This window comes from Colossoma macropomum, unplaced genomic scaffold (genome assembly GCF_904425465.1).
Source record: "Colossoma macropomum unplaced genomic scaffold, Colossoma_macropomum, whole genome shotgun sequence".
NCBI classification, from domain to species: domain Eukaryota; kingdom Metazoa; phylum Chordata; class Actinopteri; order Characiformes; family Serrasalmidae; genus Colossoma; species Colossoma macropomum.
Window position 1 is genome coordinate 30,319,991 of NW_023494792.1, and position 20,108 is coordinate 30,340,098.

Genomic DNA, 20,108 nt, shown 5'->3' on the forward strand with positions numbered 1-20,108 from the left:
GGTACACATGGCTATATGAACATATGGATTTCCTAATCTCCCAATTCGAACAGTTTAAAAGTTTATTCAAAGGTTCTAACCTAAAGTCTCAAATCTCTTTCTCAAGACAGATTAAACATTGAGGGTTTCAGCATGTAGAAGGTTCCTCACACCTGCTGCTGGTGGCCGTTGTGGGTGATATCAGATTTATGATTCATGGCAGCTGTGAGGCCCTCCCACAGTAGAGCAGATGCAGCCTTAAGATGAATTTACCAAAAGGCTTTGCAGCATTTAACTTATCATATACCATCTTTACACAGTGGACTATTTTATCCTTCGAATAGATTGTTTGACAAGAACAAATGCAGTTGATTGGCCAAGACATCTGGTGTCTGAGGTTTGCTTCTTTAGTTTTACACTGGAGCTACAAGGTTAATGTAGCTAACAAGTACTGGAAGCTCTACCAATTAGCATCATGCTCTCTGTGTTTTGCTCAATAATTTAATCATTCATAGTTGATAATGTGTACGTATAAAAAAGAGATCACAGCACGTCAACACTTGCAACTGAATCATGAATTAACACCATTTAAAAGAAGAAAAAAATAATATATGAGTTGACAAATAAGAGAACCAGCGCAAGAAGAGAGAGAGATCTACAAACAGCATCTGGACAAGTTATTATGCAGCCTAAATCCAACCTCCAGTAAAATCGTTGTTACTGCATTGAAATAATGACTGCGGTAAATATATATACATATATATATATATATATATATATATATATATATATATATCTTTGTACATCCAGCAGCTGTCAGCTTAGAAACTGCATGTATTCCATGCTGGTCTAAGCCAGTCTGAGCTGGAGAGCTGGATTATGCTGGTTCAGCTGGTCACCCAGCATGGTCATGGTGCTTGACCAGCATACCAGCATCCAGGTAGCTGTCTAAGTAGACCAGAAGTCAGTTTTGTATATTAAAAAAGTGCCACTTTTCTATACATTATCAAGCTAGACAGCCTCTGGCCCCAACATGGTCCACCAAAGTGGCCTAAAACACCAAATGCTAGGTGGGTGTGCCACACATTTGCTATTGCTGGGGTAGTTTGGGGTAGAACATCCTCCCCTAGTCACACTGGTTTATTTGGCTTGTCACTTTTTACCCCTCTGAAGACAGCTGGCAACATTGGAATGTTTGTGGGGTAACATTAGGTCAACATGTTCCTGAAGACTGAGTTACAGTACACTTTAATATTGACTGAACAAAGATCTTACAGACAGCGGTGGAGTTCTTTTCGTTATCTGGATGTGATCTACAGAAACTGGATAAAGTCTAAAGTAACCAATTATGGAAAAGTGTAAATGATAGCACAGTGATACTGCACTAACTGAACTCCCGTGCAGTAAACATTGTCACTATCTGTGTAAAAAGCATATTTTCATGTACATGTGTTAGCTGCCTACTGTCCACCAGGTTGCATTCATCTGATTTTCCCTAGCCTGTCTTACTTAACTAGCCAACTATACTGCGTTAGAACTTAAGGAACTGGACTGAAGGCCTAACATATCAGATTAACTACTAAATAGTTAAGAATTTACACTGGAATTAATCAAGTTTTGATTTCCTGCTAGGAAAAAACAGCATAGACCAGCATGGCTGGTCACCAGCAAAATCAGCATATGTTGTGTTTTGGATGCTGGTATGCTGGTCAACCAGTAAAAGTAAAAGAGTCACTGTAAAACTGATACAAGCTAAAATATGTTTATTATATTTATATGTTGTTTTAAACTAGAATGTCATTTGCAAGATTCAGATGTCTGTGTTTAATTTAGAACAGCAAAAATGTTCAAGTGAATAGTAGTTATGCTGCGTTCAGGTTCTCTTATACACCAGATGGTTGTCTAGTACTACATACGAATTCTATCCGTTCCAGTGCTCGTTCATAGATACGCTCACCACACGGAAAACGAAAGCATGGAGGTCCAGAGACAACATATCCTGCTTTTTATTTTGCTGTGCTGTTTTATTAGCACTTAGATCTATTAGAAATGCACCAGGTTTGTATTTTTTCACATTCACTGCAAGTTTAGTGTTTTGTAAAAGGTGAAAGGTTGTGTTATGTGTCATATCTCTTAAACTCATCTAGAACCTTGAGTTTACAAGTTGTAAATATGACTTTGCGGGCCATTTGAGTGCAATTTACAAGAGGGAAACTTATTATTTCCCAGTTTCTGTCACCACTCAAACAGAGCATTAGTTCAACACTAACATACTATTAGAAAAGAGGTGTTAGAACTACGTTATTGAAGTGTTGTTATTCGTTTTTGGCAGATCTTTGACATTTATGGCCAAAACTGAGACCTAGCTCTGATAGTCAAGGTTTTGACACTGGCAATTATGTTACTGTTTTACAAATATTATTATATTTGTCTGCAAAGTTGTCTTTGGGTGCACAGCACCTTCAGCACCTACTGAAGCTCCACTGTAGCTTTTTAGTGTATGGCAAATCTACTCTGTCTGCCTTTCTGCCTTCTGGAGTTAAGCCGGTGGTCCTCTACCCTTAGGCTGACAGTAGCTAGATATTTCTGTGACTAGAAGAAAGTCATAAAGGTGATATTAGATGCAGTGTACAAAAAAACTCCCCACAAAATAATCTACATAGACAAATCTCCATCAGTCTCAGCCCATTTTCCAGCTGCTTTCTCTTTGTTTTCATGCTTATAGGACCCCTGATGTCTCAGGCCCTGCGCTGCAGACCCTAAAACCCATTAGCTTAACATGGCCTTGATTCCTGCACAGGACATTTGACAATATTGAGGATTCAGAAATATTACTCTGATGAACTAACTCAGGTGTAGACCAGGGGAATCACTGAACTATGCAGTGCTGTGCACACTGCTACTCTGCACTGTGACTGAGCGGATCTGACGTCCCTCACAGAAACTCACAGTCAGATAAGGCTATGAAATGTGAAAGTGCTTCTGACCCAGTTCTGTGAATCTGCTGAACTTTCTTGACATGAAAACATCAAAGGAAGGTTTAAAAACAGATATGAAAGGTTCCCCCAGAGTTGCGGTCTTCAGGAAACGTCTTTTGAGACTTTGCTGCCTAGAAAGTCAGGAGGGAGAAAGAGGTGGCGTGGTTATTAAGTAGTATTTTCCTTTCACTGTTTGGAGAAAAGTAGTCATAAGCTTTGAGGGCCTTTCCTAATCCTTATTTTACAGGATTTTCTGAAGGACTTTAAAGAGATTAGGGGGACTGGCTGCACATTTAATCCCATTTGTGTTTGTGTTAATCATATCAACTCTATCCTTTTTCAGTCACAAATCATCATGATGTTCACCCCTAATGGGGGAGGGGCCTCACTAGCATGGCACAGAATACCAGCTGAGATGGTGCAAATGCAGATGCATTAAGCATATTAGAGAGGATCTGAAGGAAACTTGAGATTGCTGAACAGGTTTCCGTTTCCATGGAGAGCTGGTGCTTTGGCCTCTTAGGGATCATCGTCTTTCCCAGTAGACATGTCTTTCTCTTAGTCATCTCTAAGAGAGAAAGATATCATCACATGTTTATCCTTTCCAGTGTTATTTAGGCCCAATCCCATTTCACCCCTCGCAGGCAATGGAGACAGTGGCAAGGAAAAACTCCCTAAGAGCAAGAAGAAGAACCTTGAGAGGAACCAAGACTCAAAAGGGGAACCCATCCTCCTCTGGTCAACACCAGATAGCCACTGTATTATCTTAGTTTTAGGTTGTTTCATGTATTATGGTCCTTTTCTTCATAACAAACATAAAAAATCGCTAATAGCATGCTAATGTCTCAGTAGCTAGCTAGCTAAATTTCCTGTTCCACCTTAAACAGAACAGCAGTTCTGATGCCAGAAGCTCTAGAATGTAACTGCTGCTCCATTTAAGGTGGAACAGAAAAATTTGAACAAGAATTCAGCTTCATATCACCGAAGAATCAGGGTTGGGCGATAATAAATAATTGCCCCCCTCTCTTTGACGGCATATGATTCCCTAAATGTAACTAAAGCCCAGCAGTGAGGAGCTGAACTTTACCCTCCTCTGCTGTCACTGCAGACTGGCAGGGTCGCCTACAGAGCTCCACTAATAGCCTGCCAATGAAGTTAATGTTCTTTTTTATTTAAGGGTCCCATTTCAACCACTACCCACTGTAACTCAGTTCCAAGGGGGAAGATGACACTCGAAAACAAGGGCAAGGGGTAAAACTAAGAAATAGGATTGGGTCTTGGGCTTCACACTGTGTTTCTAAAGCCTGCCTTGGGCTGCCCCTCTCCTTGTTGCTAAGCAATAGCTAGCGATAGCTAACTGGATAGCTAAAGTTAGCCAAACCTTACTGCTTGTTAATTATGGATGACATAATGAAACAACAAAAAACTTAACTTGCTCTGAGCTACGCTAGCAAGCTCTGATTTTGATATGTGCAGGCAAAAAATATTACTATTAACTAGAAAAGGTGATGCTGTTAGCAAAATCAAGCTAAACTTAAAAAAAGCTGCTTTTTGTTTGTATGATTTAGATCCGTGAAGGATGGCAATCACTAATCCTTCTTTCATTACGTCTTTTTTCATTAAAACTTTTGAAAAGCTACAAGCAAACGTCTGCTAGGTGGGAAGCCAGTAGGAAGCCAAATAGCTAACAGTATCGCTAGCAAGCCAAATATCTGGGCTTATTAGCCAGTATATCAGTGGCCACGCTAGCAGTCATGATTTCTTTACCCCAGTGGTTGTATGACAAATTTGCATGATGCATGCTGGGAATTGTAGTGAGAAAATACTACTGGAAGAAAACAAGGATGCAAAATTGTGTATGTAGCATCCTAAATAGTTTTAGACCGGAATGCCCCCTTTGACCATTGTTAATGATGACATCATGCCATTGTGACATCGTAAAGAGAATTCCCATTCCGTCTCACATTTCACCAGCCTGCTGTACTTATGAATTAGTTCTATCACCACCTGAGGTTCTCCCATATTTTTCAATGTCTGAGGAGAGCTGACGCTCGCTATGGTCTCTTGGGGCTTGTGGGTAAATCTCAGTAGTAATGTGTTGTAATATGATCCTCACTCACCAAAACGTTTGTTTTTTTTGGTAGTTATCTTTTATTCACATTCTAAAATCCAACATATCTACTGTAGGAGATGACTATGTGCAGCAGAAAACAACTACATGCAGTTGTTGCATCATTAAGTTAACTCGTTAATCATTTATCTCATGTTTCTGATTGTTTGAGGAGAGCTTGTGCTTGCAAAGGCCTTTTAAGGCTGGTAAAGCATCATGTTTCTCATACTAACCCATGATAGGCTTGTTCTTTTCAACTGACCTCTGAAGTGGTATGTAATTCTGTAGTCGGCATCATGTCCATGAAAGAAACTCGGGGTCTAAGCAGAAGCAGAAAAATGAACGCCAGTTTTGAAAATTGTCTCCTTCATATCATGTGGTAAACTAAAATGTTCCAAAACTGACACATTTCTGTCCTGTGTCCATTTTTTCCCCAATTGTCTCTGAATCCTCTGAATTATGAGCTTGTTTCGCAGTCATAATGTGAATATTGCTACATACATGCTACAAGCAAGCTAACACTGCTATGCCTTCACATGACATTGCGTGAAAGCTGTGGTGAACCTTGACTGTTAGTGCCAGGCCTTCTGTTTGGGCCATACATATCAAAACTCACTTAAAAGACAAAAACACCTCTGTGAGTATGCTAATTTCTGCTATCATCCCTATGTGATTCTGGTAGTATGTTAGCACTAAGCTAGGAGCAATTCACATGAACATTTTTTGGTGGTCTAGACTAAACATGGACATTTGAAACTTATAAAAGACATTCCATGTGTTATGTAAAGCTAACAGACAAATAGAAATATATTTTACCCTATAGCAGGTCACTAGTCTTGGCATAGATCTGCCACTCATATATTCTAACTTCTAACTTCTAACTTCTTTTCTGAAATGCACTGGTCAGGCTACCATTCGTACTTGGAATCAGTGACGTATCCAGAACTTCCAGAAAGTCTAGAGTGACGTTTTTTGTTGTTTTTTTTTTTGTTACAAAATTGCTCCCAACCCACTGTAAATCAAAATGTGATTGGTTGATTCAACTGTCAGTTCCTAATTATGTTTGTTAGTGATTAATCTGATGTGTTAGGCCTTCTGTTCAGCTCCTGAAGTCCTAACCAATGGGAAGACCTGACCTGGCTTTCTCTACCTACAGATACCACAGAGAGAAAAATCCTGATTGGGTAACTTTTCATGGGATGTTTAAATATTTTAACCCTTTTGTTTCCAACCTGAACTTAAAAAATTAAAGAGTATTGCTAGAGTACTTTTAGTTTTAGTTGTCACAGAGTTTACATGCAAGTATGATGATTATATTTTAAGAAATAATTAGTCCTTCTGGCGATGCAGCTTTGTAGGTCTATTGTGAGGTCATAAAGAAAACTCCTATTCTACCTCACTAATCAGTATTGGTAGAGTTCATGCCATTGTGACATCATAAAAGAACTCCATTTCACGTCATAAGTGTTCCATCCTCTTCACCACCTGTCGTCCTCTCATGGCTCTGAATGTCTGCTCATTAGAGGGGGAGTCTCAGGGTCTTAGGTCTTCAGCGAAAGGCTTAATGATTTATAGGAACTAAAAAATACATGTCTATGTTTTTATTTGTATTCAGTAGAATCATGCGTCATGCTTGTATTTAAACTCTGCAAGTCTTGTTATGTTGTTAAGTCTTGAATGGAAACACAAGGGTTAAATTTATTAAATGGCCAGCAAAAAATTGGCCAATCAGGAATTGTTTTCTCCGAGGTATCTAGGTAGGTATAGCTAAACAAGCTCTCCTTTTAGTGAGGGCTTCAAGAGCTGAAGAGAAGGCCAAATGCATTACGCTCTATGGAGCCCTGCTGGTGACATCCCATATAAATAAAGATATTGCATGGCCACAACTTATTTACACCTGGAAACGAGATCCTAAAGCGTTTTAACGACTAAGTAAGGCATGGGAATGATATAATTAAGTTGTGGCCACAACTTAGTAAGGCGTGGGAACGAGATCATGCCTTACATAGCCACACATTAGGATCTCATTCCCATACCTTGCTTAGTCGTGGCCACAACTTAATTATCTTGTTCCCATGCCTTACTAAGTCTTGGCCACCCATTATTTTTATTATACAGGATGTCACCAGCGGGGCTCTGTAACATTCACATTACCAGGCTGAAGTGGCACAAATTTAATTTTTTGCCTCAACGTGACTCAGACCTGATGTTTTCAGAGCTATGTGGACACGCAAATCTGATCTTTTCAAATCCGACCTGGGCTACTTTCACATGTGGTCCTGAATCTGATACATATCTGATTCACTCAGATCGGAATTCCTGTTTTTTTTTTCTACTGTGCGTGTGCCATCACTCAGTGTTAACATGGCAGCAGCGCCGAACCTGAAGTTAGTTCTAGCAAACGGGGGAATAGTAACACATCTTGTTTCACCCTAATAATGAGCTGCTGAGAGCTGTTCAGAGCTAATTATCTTCGCATCCTGGGTTTGCTCTGCTGTTTAGTTTGTTTGCTGTTCATGACGCGGTTCATTCAAGTGACGTTAATGATTGGGATGTGCTCATGCGGGTCATTTCAGGACGCAGGTTCATTCACATTGATGACAGGTTTGAGTCACTTACCTACACGAATCTGAACCATCATGTTAGAAAGATCGGATCTGAGCAAAAAAATCAGATTTGATCAATAAGGCTTACAATGGGAACGCAGCCTCAATGCCAGAATGTAACTGCTGCACTGTCTGAGGTGGAATGGAAAATTTGAGTAAAAAGCAAACCTCAGCCTCGTTAAGTATTCATGCAAATTAGCTTAGCACTAATAAACTACTAGAATAGGGATGCTATCAGAAGTTATTATTGAGGTGGGTTTTTTCTCGCGTTTTGACCGGGTTTTGACATTCATGGCCCAAATTGAAGGAAAGCTCTGAACTGTGGTTTCAGTTTTTTAAGATATTATCAGCACTGATGCTTTCGGGAACCGGAAACGACACAGATTTTCTTGCCACTAACCTTTTTGTATGAGAAACTGCGCTGTGTTCTCTCTGTGACCGTCTCTCCTCCACTAAACAAAGCCTCTTTTCACTCGGCTGGCTGCATGCTGTTCGGCTGAGACAGAAATAGAGGCATTTTGGGGGTGACAACGTAACGACTACGTAACGACATGGTGAGGGAACATCCTCAGGCGAGTCAGCAGGACAGGTCTCTGTTGTTTATTGCAGGACCGACGGGCCTATTTTCATCCCGCCAGCGCCAGTGACATCAGCAGCAGCGACTCTGAGAAGAGCTCGCCAGCTGATGGAGCGGTGGGTAACTTTATTCTACACCCTCAGGTTATTTTCCATTTATCCAGCTCTGTCTTTGCTAGACGAGATGCATTTGCCATAATGGTCTTGTGAAGCCAAAGTGAACTCAATCCAAACTTAGCGTTCTCTCTCTCTGTTTATTTCCCAATATTTCAGAAAGCATGTATTTTATACAAGTCTATCACATGTATGGACTCCTGCTTAATGTACAATGGCTTAATTGTACTTCTAGCAGACTCCTACAATGTGTTTTGATACTTCAGTACGAAGATGGGGACTCAAGTTCTCATCAGGTGTTATTCCAATGCTCTGACTGGCCCTTAAATTATTAGCAACTTGACTAAAACTGGAGTAAAACCTGACTAAACTTGACTAAAACTGGAGCCTTAAGACCCATGAGAGTCAGATAAGGAACACATGCAGTTAATGAATAAAATCTTTGATTTCCAATCTTAAACGCTATAGCCTGTCAGTTTTGCTATATCCACACAGAGTCATTATTGCTACCCTGTTCTCTTGCTGCTGGCATCAGCATCAGGTTTAATACGGCTTCAAATAACAATATGTTCATTATAGAAAAACCTTAGTCTGATGGACAGAACGAAGCAATGCAGTAAATGTATTCAAATGCAGGAGGAAAAACAACTTGAAATGGTGGGTTAACATGTAGTTCGGATTGCAAGTCTTCTAGCCAGCACAATAGCTAAAGCTGTCAACTAAACTAGCTGAAGTTTCAATAAATTACAGATCACATTCCTTCAAAACTTATTGATTAGCTATTCTGCAAGCTAACTGGCATACTTGCTCTGCCAACTACAGACTAACCAACTGTTTCAAGTTCTTTTGGCCCCTTTCCTTTAACCCCTTACATGGCCAAGGCCTTATGGTGGGCCCAAAGTTTTATTACACCCTTCTATAACCTAAGAACATCCATGGCAAAGGTCTGGACACATCTTCCCTACCCACATCGGATTGGTTCAGGAATAAAGACATCACTGTTTCCCTCGGCTGTTTACACAGTACAAATACAACACATTTACCAGAACCATCCATGAAATCTGCAAAACCACAGGCCACTTTTTCTGCCTTCTGAATTTGAAATTCTACAGCAAACTTTCGCCAAACCAAGTGAGTGAAAAGCAACACCGTGTGCCAATTTTGCCAGCTGATCACTCAGCAAATTCAGCAGTCTGTAAATAATACCTGCAGTTTTAGACCACTCTCCAGTGTACAGTGTAGGTAATCCAGTCTCTAGGGCAGTGCAGAGACATAAGAAATGGGGGTGAGGGGGTCGAGAGTGCTGCAGCACCCCCAGATTTCAGGATTGCAACTGCTAAAAATTAACAACAATAATAATAAAAACGGAACTTTACAATAATATGAGTGCACTAAAGATTTGTGTATGTATTTATTTATTCCTTTATTTGAAGAGTATATTAAGAAATGATGATGTGTTCATGATGTACAGATGTGGACACACAATCCCTTACAGAGCACAGCATACCCACCACCTATACAACTAGAAATACTAATAACTGGTATTATATTATTGAGTTTTATCAGACAGTATCTCACCACTGGGTAGCAGTATTGTAAAAAAGTGATGCAATCACATCAGGCCGACAGGTCATTAGGACTGACCATTACCTGAGAATAACAATCTGTTTTAAAAAAAATGGGAAATCAATAAAATTGTCACACAGGTTATACACAGCTGCAGAACACAGGTTATACACAGCTGCAGAACACAGGTTTAAACAGCTGCCATATAAATAAACTTGCCCTGCTTTGCCTTTACTTAACTGGATTTTGACTCCCAAACAGGCTAATGACCTTCCAGGTCACTTCACCCACCCTTTACAACCTCTACAACCTAATATTGATCTAACAAGCACCCAGAGAAAACAGATTAGCAGAGGAAGTTGGACGTTGACTCCATGCAGAGTTACAAAAGTTCAGAGGTTTACTTTGGGGAACATAACCAAAGATCTAAGGCTCAATATTAAGGTTCCATGAACTTATAAGTGAAAATCCCACCGATAAGACATTGATATTGCTTTAACAGCTGTTTGTTTTATGTTATACAACACATATAACACATAACACATACATGGATCACTGTACTGGATTAGTCATCAAAGTAAAAAAATAAATAAATAAATAAACAGTTACCTTTTCAGGCCTTATAAGTTTACAAAGATTATATTATGATCTATTTAAACACAAGACATTATAGAGTAAGTAAAATGCTATATTATATACAAAATCATCATCTCTAGGGTACTTTCTGGTCAGAGGTGTCCCAAACCCTAACCCTTAAATTTACATTTAATACTTACTTAATACTTACTTTTTTAAAAAGATCTTTTTGATTTATTTTTATGTTTGAGTTAATTTTTAAATAAAAAAAAATTATTTTATCATTGTCATGTCACAACTGAAGAGTTTTAGTCCACAGGCGGAGCCTTATTTTGGCCACGCCCCAGCATTTTAGAGCAGTGCAGGGCTTGGGTAGTCATAATGTTATGACTGATCGGTGTGTGTGTGTGTATATATATATATATATATATATATATATATATATATATATGTATATATATATATACATATAAATACGTATATATATATATACTTATAAAATACGCTATTCTTGGAAAATTCTGGAGCGATCACAGTCAGTCAAGACACATAAGTCTTCTGCTCCGAATGGGGTTTTTGAAATGGGGGGAGGGGGAGGGTGTGTCTACACACGTTTGAGTTCTTTTCTTTAAAGCTCCACAAAGCAAGACATCGACACACGAATAAACTCTTAAAAGTCTGTCCTTTAATATATCGATCCGACATGTAACCGTCTTTGAACGAGCTCCTGTTTTGCTGGTGTGTTTACACGCCCCTCCCCCTTCTCTGTGAAATGGTACAGTCCGGCGGCGAGGCCAAAGAACGGCGTGTGTAGTAGATGTCCCACTCCTCAAGCTCCTCTACCTCCGCGGGGAGGCAGCTCCGCACACTCGGCCCCTTCTCTCTCTCCCCTCCTTGTTTTTGGGATTTTTTTTTCTCTGCTGAGCTTTTTTTCCTGAAGTAGGGCGGTCGGTGTTCGGTTTATTCCTGCCTCGGTTTGGATTTTCGCCTTAAACCAAATCATTAAATCATCCTCGCCGTTTTAAAAGGCTTTTTAAATTGCTCAGCGGACGTGTTTTGAGTAGAGAATCTGCGATTTTCCCGAAATCTCTTGTTTTTTTCTCCTCTCTTCTGGACTCACTGGTGGAATGACGGACTGTGGAGAGGAGCAGCGGAGATAAGACACGAAAATAAGACACAGAAATGGAGAACACAGAGCTTGAGAGCAGTTTTGAGGAAAAACTGACGCTGGCAGAAAAAGGTATGTGGGGAAAAAATAGAGGAAAAAAAATGTCAGCTTCTTTTTCGCCAGCTTCTTGTTCGAATTCTCCCGGTCCACCTTAAATGGTGCAGCAGTTACATTATGGTGCCCGAGGCGCCAGGATGTAGCTGTTGCCCCATTTAAGGTGGAACGGGAAAATTCGAACAAGAAGCTGAACTTCAGCCTCGTAGCACATTGGATATCCATCATGTCTGGTGAGGGTATGAGGGTCCAGCTGAAGGCTCCGGTGGTCTTTAAAACCAGTTTCATCTCACAACTTTTCCCCTTATTGTCCTCTGGCGCAGTCAACGTTTGCCGCAACTTTGCGCAACGTGTCTGACTTGGCGCAATGTTAAAATAGTAATTAGGGGACACGGACACTGACACGCCCTGGGAATGTGTTCATTCTGCCAGAGGTCATTTCTTCCGGTCAAGAATGTGATTTTACATCAATAAAAGAGGTGAATATTTCCCAGTGACCTGGATAACGGTTCTAGGGTATTACCACAGTGTAGACCTCACTGTTATTATTTTTAAACACCTTTTGATTTTGCTTTCAGCCTATTATGGTTATTTTTAGGCTTTTACCATTATACATAGTGTTATTACTAGTGTTATTATCAATAGCGTTAGTGTCATGCTTTCATCATTAGGCTATTTTTGTTATTAATATTTTATTATAACGCTAATAATAATAATTACTATTATAGTTTATCATAATGTTAACATTTATGCCTCAGCCTCCTTATGCAGGCTATGACTTGCCCCACATATACGCCATAGCAGCCCCTCTGTCCCACCACTGTACGATTTCCTCTGCTTTCCTTCCCAAAGGAAATCCCCGCAGTCCCTCAGAGCAGGCGAGACCTAACGCTGACACTGCGTAGGCTCTTTACTCTGAGGTGGACGGGCCTTCTGGGGGTCAAATAGCCTATGAGTGCAGTATAATTTGAGAGGCACTGATATGTGGTGTGATTTTTACTGAGAGATATTTGTTCTTTAGAGTCAGGAGTGAGCCACCACGCAGTGTGTGCCGTCTTCTCGTAAATCATGTGAGGTAAGAAGGTCAGCCCACATTTCCAGATGTTGCAGGTGGGCGTGTTGACCAGAAAATAGGCCGCAGTCTGTGGAAGACAGATGCCGGGGTCTGTAGGGTTAACTGAAGGACTGTGTATGGTTTCGAATGAGCTGTATCCTGTAGAATTATTGGCTCCCACTCAGCAAGAATGGTCAACGCAGCGCGTGGGCTGATGCCCATATCCGATATGTTTCACATGCATATCCGACCGGCGTGTGCAGGGGGCTGCATTGTCTTTTGCCTGGTGCCCTATGCCCACATTTCACATTTTGGCTGCTTGCCCTTCCTTTCTTATGATCTTTTTGCCTTTTAAAGGGCCCGTATCTCAGAGACACAGATTTTTTTTGAAGGAATCGCTGCTGTCGGAACAAAACCCGGTATCTCGGTTTTTTTTTATCGTTTTTCAGTTATTGACATAATTTGAAAATACCTGTTCCTCTTTACATTGTGTGTAAATTTCACAATGAATGGATCAAAAGAAATGACCTAAAATGACTTGGAAAAAACTCTGGTTCCATTGACTTGCATTAAAAGTAAGGTAGGTTTTTTCCTTCTCCTGTAAAGTTAACATTACAGAGATACAAGGTTTTGCTCCTACATCAGTGACACACACACACACACACACACAACCGCGTGCTGTCAATAAAGCAAAGTAAAGACGTATCACATACTAAGAAATCCTGGGATTCAAAAATTCTACTTTTTACTCCAATTGTTTTGCTGATAATACCATTCATAATTAATCCTCAGACTTTTGGACCCCACTGTGTGTGTATAAATATATATACACACACAAGCTGATTTTGTGATGTCACAAAACCCAACACGTTTAGCCCCGCCCAGTCACGCTGAAGTCATAGATAGTGTTTCGGTCCCGGACTTTTTTTTGAATGAGTGCACGATACAGAGCAGCCACTCAGAACAGAGCTCATTTACATATATCAGTCTTAAAGGCTCAGCATCAAAACAGCCTGTTCAGTTCTAAGTGATGAAGAGAGTTTGGAAAATGGTCATGTAAAAATTGATTGTCATGGTTTTTATCACGTAAAACCAGGCCAGTTTTCTAAGGGACTTCAGAGGGGAGAATACAATGCAAGAAAAATGAAGCATATGGGCTCTTAAAGGGCCTTAAATCCATAGTTATACCTTTGAGGGTACATTTACAGTGTTTTTGTACCTTTTCTTCGACAGTGTGGTGGCCTGTGTGGCCAGTAAATATATGTAGGTCTGTTTATAAAGTGAAGAATTGGGACTAAATCCTTCTGGATCAGCATTACAGAGAAATATAACATTATTTCTGTTCTATTAAAATGAATAAAATGCAGATATTTTAGCAGAGCAGCCCAGTGTCACCTAAACATGCTCTTCCATAATGCGGTAAATACATCGTCATATATCACCGTATGTACCGAATAAGCTGGGCAAAGCCTTTTTTTCTCAGCTTTACCGAAGGTGCCTCTAATTCTGAAGGACAGAGGAGTTACAGAGACATGTGGCCGCTCGGCTACAGTGTGAAAACACATTCCTTCTCAGTGACTCTTCTGAAGACAGACTGTCTCCTGTGGAAGGGTGTTTTGCTGTGACCGAGCTGCATACCACAGCCTGTGAATGATACTGCCCTTTTCTTCTCAGCAGAGCTTGTTAGGAATCTTCTGCCTCCTTCAATTTGGGTGCATTCGAGTGCTGAGCCGTGACGTTCGCAGTGCATTGGAAAACGTTTGATTTCTCTGGGTGCTTTTATGTCCAAAAGCGTGTAGAGGCCTCCTTCCCCAGCATTTCTTCTGAAAACAAGGGTATTAGTAGGGCGTGTGTTCCTCCTCTGCTGTGGTAACAGCCTCTGCTCTTCTGGGAAGGCTTTACACTAGATGTTGGAACATTGCTGTGAGGGTTTGATTGAGCATTAGTGAGGTCAGGTACTGATGTTGGATGATCAGTTCTGGACACTCCAAAGGTATTGAGCTCCATCACTCCAGGGAACACAGCTCCACTGCCCCACAGCCCAGTGCTGGGGGGCTTTAGACCCCTCTAGCTGACGCTTGGCATTGGGCATGGTGATTATAGGGCTCATGTGTGGCTGCAGATGGTCTTATTCGACTGGTCAGTGCCCTTCAGTGGAGATTATACAAGCTGAGTTTGCACATAATTAAACTATTTAGACGTAAACAAAGTCATTCAGAGTGATTTGGTGTGAAACGCTCTGTTCTAGAGAAACTTGCAGAGTCAGAATTGTTCATAGTGGTGGTGATAGGAACCAGACGTCCACCTCTAAAAGCTCTGCTGCCTGATGCTCAAAACATTGTAGTTTTGATATCAATTTCTTGGCCTGAAACTCGTCTTTTGAAATGTGTATCATTAATTAATAGCTAAAATAACCCGTTAGAGACCCGAACCTAAAACTGAACCGAATCTAACATGAGGCATCACTCCGGGAGACTTTTTGCCTCTCGCAGATGCAAGTATGAGTGCAGGAATGCCTTGTGGGCAAATGTGTTATTCCCGGTGTTTGTAATATCCCTGGATTTCTAGGCACGTGCGCTTCCCAGATGCCTCTGAAATGGCGTGATCTGCAAACATGCCAGATGCCATGAGGTATAAATGCACATCATTACAGATCTCATGACCAGTGAGTTACCGAGGCAGCGTAGGACACAGCAGGGAATTTGTGGAGTGGAGTGCAGAGCGGACAGCAGTGAAATGTGTGGAGTCAATTGCAATTGACTTGACTTGAATTCAGGTGATTTTTATTGCCGTTCCTCAGTATAAGTGGTATGCATTGGAATGAAATGTCATTCTTCAGGCCCCAAACACACAACAGCAGCTCGTTACACAGGACTACATAGAGGGCAGATACACAACAGTGTGGAAAGAGTGCAGAATACACAATAAACACACCAGACAATAAATAAACAGGACAAAAACATGCATGACAAATACATGTGACACAATCAGACAGGACAGCAGGGCAGTATACATGAATTTGTAGTGGTGCAGCAAAGTAAAAGTCCTTGGCTGAAACTGAAACTCAGGACCCAAACCACTGAAAAGGCCACAGAATGTGCTGGAATACTCAGCGTCCTCAACAACAGAGAACAGTTGGTCGTCCAAGGTAATAAATTTTGTTATTTTTTGCACTCTGGATGCCATTTGTGATTTTTTTCTGCATTTCCAAACCTGAGGCTACAGATTCTCACGGATTTCTGAAAAATCAGAGTTAGACGCTCATTTTTCACCGTTTTAAAGAAAACAGTTTATCATAAAACCAGGAGAAAATAGCAGTATAACAATGGATGTGATTTCAGGCTATATAAACACACAGCCACACCTCCCTGCTATGATTAATCAGTGTCACCCCTTTCCTTTAAAAAACTGAAGCAACATAACGCTGTTGTTGGAAAAAAAAACCTTGTATCTCCATTTTTGTCGTTTTTCAGTTTTTGACATTATTTGAAAATACCTGATGTCCTTTACATTGTATGTAAATTTCATTACGAATGGACCGAAAGCGATGGGCCAAAATGACTTGGAAAAAATTCTGGTTCCATTGACTTACGTTAAAAGTAAAGAGGGTTTTTTCCGTCTCCTGTAAAGTGACCATTTTGGAGATATGAGGTTTTGTTCCGACAACAACGATAAGCAGGTGAAAGATATTAAAACGGCAAACAACATTTAAACAGAGAGAAACATCTATTTGTTGGTCTGTAGTTTTGACTGTTGATTGACATTCGGGTGAAGAAGCTGAGCATCGTCAGTCGCTCGTTTGGCCGCAGAGAACCTGATTCCTGTAAGATTTGAATGGCTGTAAATCTGTATGAATTAAGTATGAAACATTAAAGTAACTTGATGAGTCGTCAGTCCTGAATGACATTAATGTTCACTTATCTAATGTGTTTCATTTGTGATAGAACTGCTATTGGACCGCTAAGTTAGCAAGTAAGTTAAAAGGTGATATATAACTGTGCAAAACTTTCCAAATTGAAAACTGGAACATCTCTATGCCAAACGAATGAACAGTTATACAAAAACATCAAACTTTGTAAAATGCTTCTCAGGCCAGTCCGTTTTTTTTCTTTCAACCAAAAACTAAGGTACAGTTTTTGACTGTGTTGCATCCACAAAGCGTACCATGTACGACAATTTTGGACAAGGGTACAGATATGACTATGTGACTGATAAGACCATTGTCTTGTTGCATTTACAACATGATCTCATGAATTCCTAATAACTTTGGTCAGTATTTTACTCATCCGCTCTTTATATTCTTCTCTGGTCTTTGATGTCAGACATGATGACGTATGATCAGCGTAGTGGGCTGAGTTACCCATGTGAGCATTTTCAAATCGTTTTCCTGCTCTCATGTGGATGAATTCTGAAACGGTGTTGTTGTGGGTGGTAAAAAGTGCTGTATCAGAAATGTCTGGATACGTGTGGCTGAGCCCTGATGTCTGATAACCTCAGACTCCTGCATGTAATGAGAAACTAAACCCAGAATCCTCAGCATTAGTGGCTTTTGTGAGTGTTGGGCAGAGGACCAGAGCTCTCCAAGACTGGACTTGTTCAAAGAGATACTGTTAGTCTCTGACAAAAGCAAAGGCAGTGGTCTCTCTCCCTCTCTCTCTCTCTCTCTCTCTCTCCCTCTCTCTCTCTCTCTCTCCCCCCTTCTACAAGCACAATCACCTTCTTCTTCTCCTCAGGCAGGAGAGCGAGTGTGTGTACGAGAGGACGTTTTATGATTATATCGCCCATTGTTTTGGAGCTTTTGGAGCTTTAATGGTAAAGCTTTGCTCTGCTGTTTTGTGTGAGATGTGTTGGAATTGTTCAGGTCACTTTGATGCTGTGTGGGGGTGGAAGGGTGGAACGACTTCAATACAGCATTGAAAAAATCAAAACAAGAGCGTGTTAAACAGCAAATGGAAACTCAAAACTGGTCCAGGTTTATAGAAGCTACTAGCAGTGGTAAAAATAATCAATTCAAAGATCCAGAGATTCTGAATAGATTCACAGACATCATAATCTCAGTTTTATTTGGGCTCTGTGCTTCCTGTATTGTAAAATAAACACAGACGCACCCACAGACTTTAGATACTTTGGTGCAGAACTGGCTTGGAGGGGGGTGGGAAAGAGCTTATAAACTCTACACTCTCAGAAATAAAGGTACTAAACTGTCACTGGGGCAGGACCCCTTTTGTCACTGGGGTGGTTCCCTCAAGGGTCCATCTCAGTACCTTTAGTCAGGGAACATAACTGAACCATAATCCACTGAAATGATATGTTCTAAGCTGTACTGACTCCACACACCCCGTCTCGTCTCCAGACTTTTTACTGTTCTGTTTTAAAGCATTCGGTTATGAAAAGGTACAAATACGAACTTTTCACCTGGAAAAACGTATTTAAGGTTCACAATCAGACCTTAAAACCACTGTTGGACCTTTGAGGGAACATTTACATTGTTTGTACTTGTAATTGCTTGTACAGCAGGTGTTGAAAAAGGTCTGTTGTAGAACTTGTATTTATCTGAGCCAAACCATTCTGAAAAATGAGAGACATGTTTAACATATAAAACTTCAGAGATTGACTTGAATCGTGTCCTCAGAAATGAAAATCACGTTGAATCTGAAAACGTGTTACATCCTTACCTGAAACCTTGAAGCCTTTTCACACATAGAAAAGGCCCGAAGACCTTATTGTCATGTTTCTGCTTGAAAATGCCATAAGAAACAACAGATTTAAACCTATGTGGGCCCTCGATTCCTTTTTTCTGAATGACTAAAAGAAGGCTCTTCCTGTCCACGGGGCTTCCTTCACATATTTTACCCAGAAAGGCAGGAAGCAGGCGTTTCTTTCAGTAATGCGGTTCTGCTGGGGAGGTTAGTGGTATCTAGGCCTCTTCTGAGTAAGTCCTATCATATGATGTGGTCATTCTCGTTGTTCACAGTCATTGATGAAACATTTCCTGGCCCAGCTCTGGACTGCGTGGCGGGTTGGAAATTTCGATCTCAGGCCAAAGGTTCAGCTTAGTGGGCTCCTGACCTGCTTCCTTGCTGAAGATTGGACTGTATTGACATCGTATTATCGCATCGCTGACTGATACCAGTGCTGGCTGCTGTTTGCGTAGTCTTGACGCGTATTTAACTACTGCGGGTTTTTCAAAACATTGCATAATGCTGTCATAAATGACACGATCCTGTTGGGGAGTTGAGTCACTTTAAGGGACTTTAACCCAAAGAAGCTGAGAGTCGGTACTTTCGTTTTGCTGCGATAACTAATTACGTAATTGCGTATGGTCACTGACGGGACAAACCCTTCTATGTGCTCCTCCGCTTTGGCTCTAAATCAGACGCCCATGAAGATTTTAATCAGTTAAAGAGGACAAACATGATGACTGTAGTGGTGATGATATATTAGTGGTTTATAAAGAGAAAAGGATCAGATCAGTTATATTGGGTGCCAAAACCAGAGGCCTTAGTCTTGGTATCAGTATCATTAAAAAACTGGTGTCTTGCCGCCTCGATCTGTGACTGTTTTTCTCCTGATGCTTTCGTAACAACATTAAGCCTGGCTGAGGAAGCCGGAGGAAGTCAGTTCCTATTCTTGTTCCTCATGGGTCTGTTTTTGGTCAGAGCTGCATGTCTGGTCATGAAGTGGAGAGGACGGAAAAGGAGGCAGCCATTAGAATGGATTTGTTTTCAGGAGACTAGATTAATAGTCCAGTGTAAATTAAGGAGGGAATGTTAGAGAGAGATAGAGAGAGTCTGAGAGAGAGAGGGAGGGAGAGAATGAGAGAGAAGGAGAGGCAGCTTTGTTTTTCTCTCAGATGTACCACGTCAGCACTCCGCTATTCCACATGACACAAAGTACGGCCGCTACTGAGCGTGCTCGTAGGAAGCTGAGGAAATGTTCCATCCGGCCACTCAAGGACAGGCAGGCAGACTTACAGCGTGAGGAACTCCATCGGTCTGACTGAGCGTGAAGCGCCTGAGCCGCCGCTGCAAAGCCCGAGGCAGCCAGGGATGTAGGATGAAGTAATTACAGGAGACGCTTTTTTTCCATTTTGGGTCCAGCTGCTCAGAATATTGTATGGAGGAGCCACCAGTGCAGCCTAGAGCTGGGCGATATTGTTAAAATTCAATATCAAATATCACATTATGTTCCAAATATATCACAAAGACATGGTATCAGGTTTTGGTTGCACACACACACACACACACACACACACATATATATATATATATATATATATATATATATATACATTTTCATGTCATGATATTTATTTTTCCAGACATCT

General features: G+C 40.8%; 1 protein-coding gene across 4 annotated transcripts in view; it reads left to right on the forward strand.

Annotated features, from left to right (window-relative positions):
* Positions 1-11,326: 11,326 nt before the first annotated feature.
* Positions 11,327-20,108, forward strand: part of map7d1b (MAP7 domain containing 1b) — a 79,701-nt gene continuing 70,919 nt past the window's right edge. For all 4 annotated transcript variants that reach the window (XM_036576833.1, XM_036576836.1, XM_036576835.1 and 1 more), the window contains exon 1: positions 11,327-11,745. In XM_036576833.1, coding sequence (XP_036432726.1) covers positions 11,688-11,745 — 58 coding nt within the window. In that variant the 5' untranslated portion in view covers positions 11,327-11,687. The remainder of the gene's footprint in view (positions 11,746-20,108) is intronic.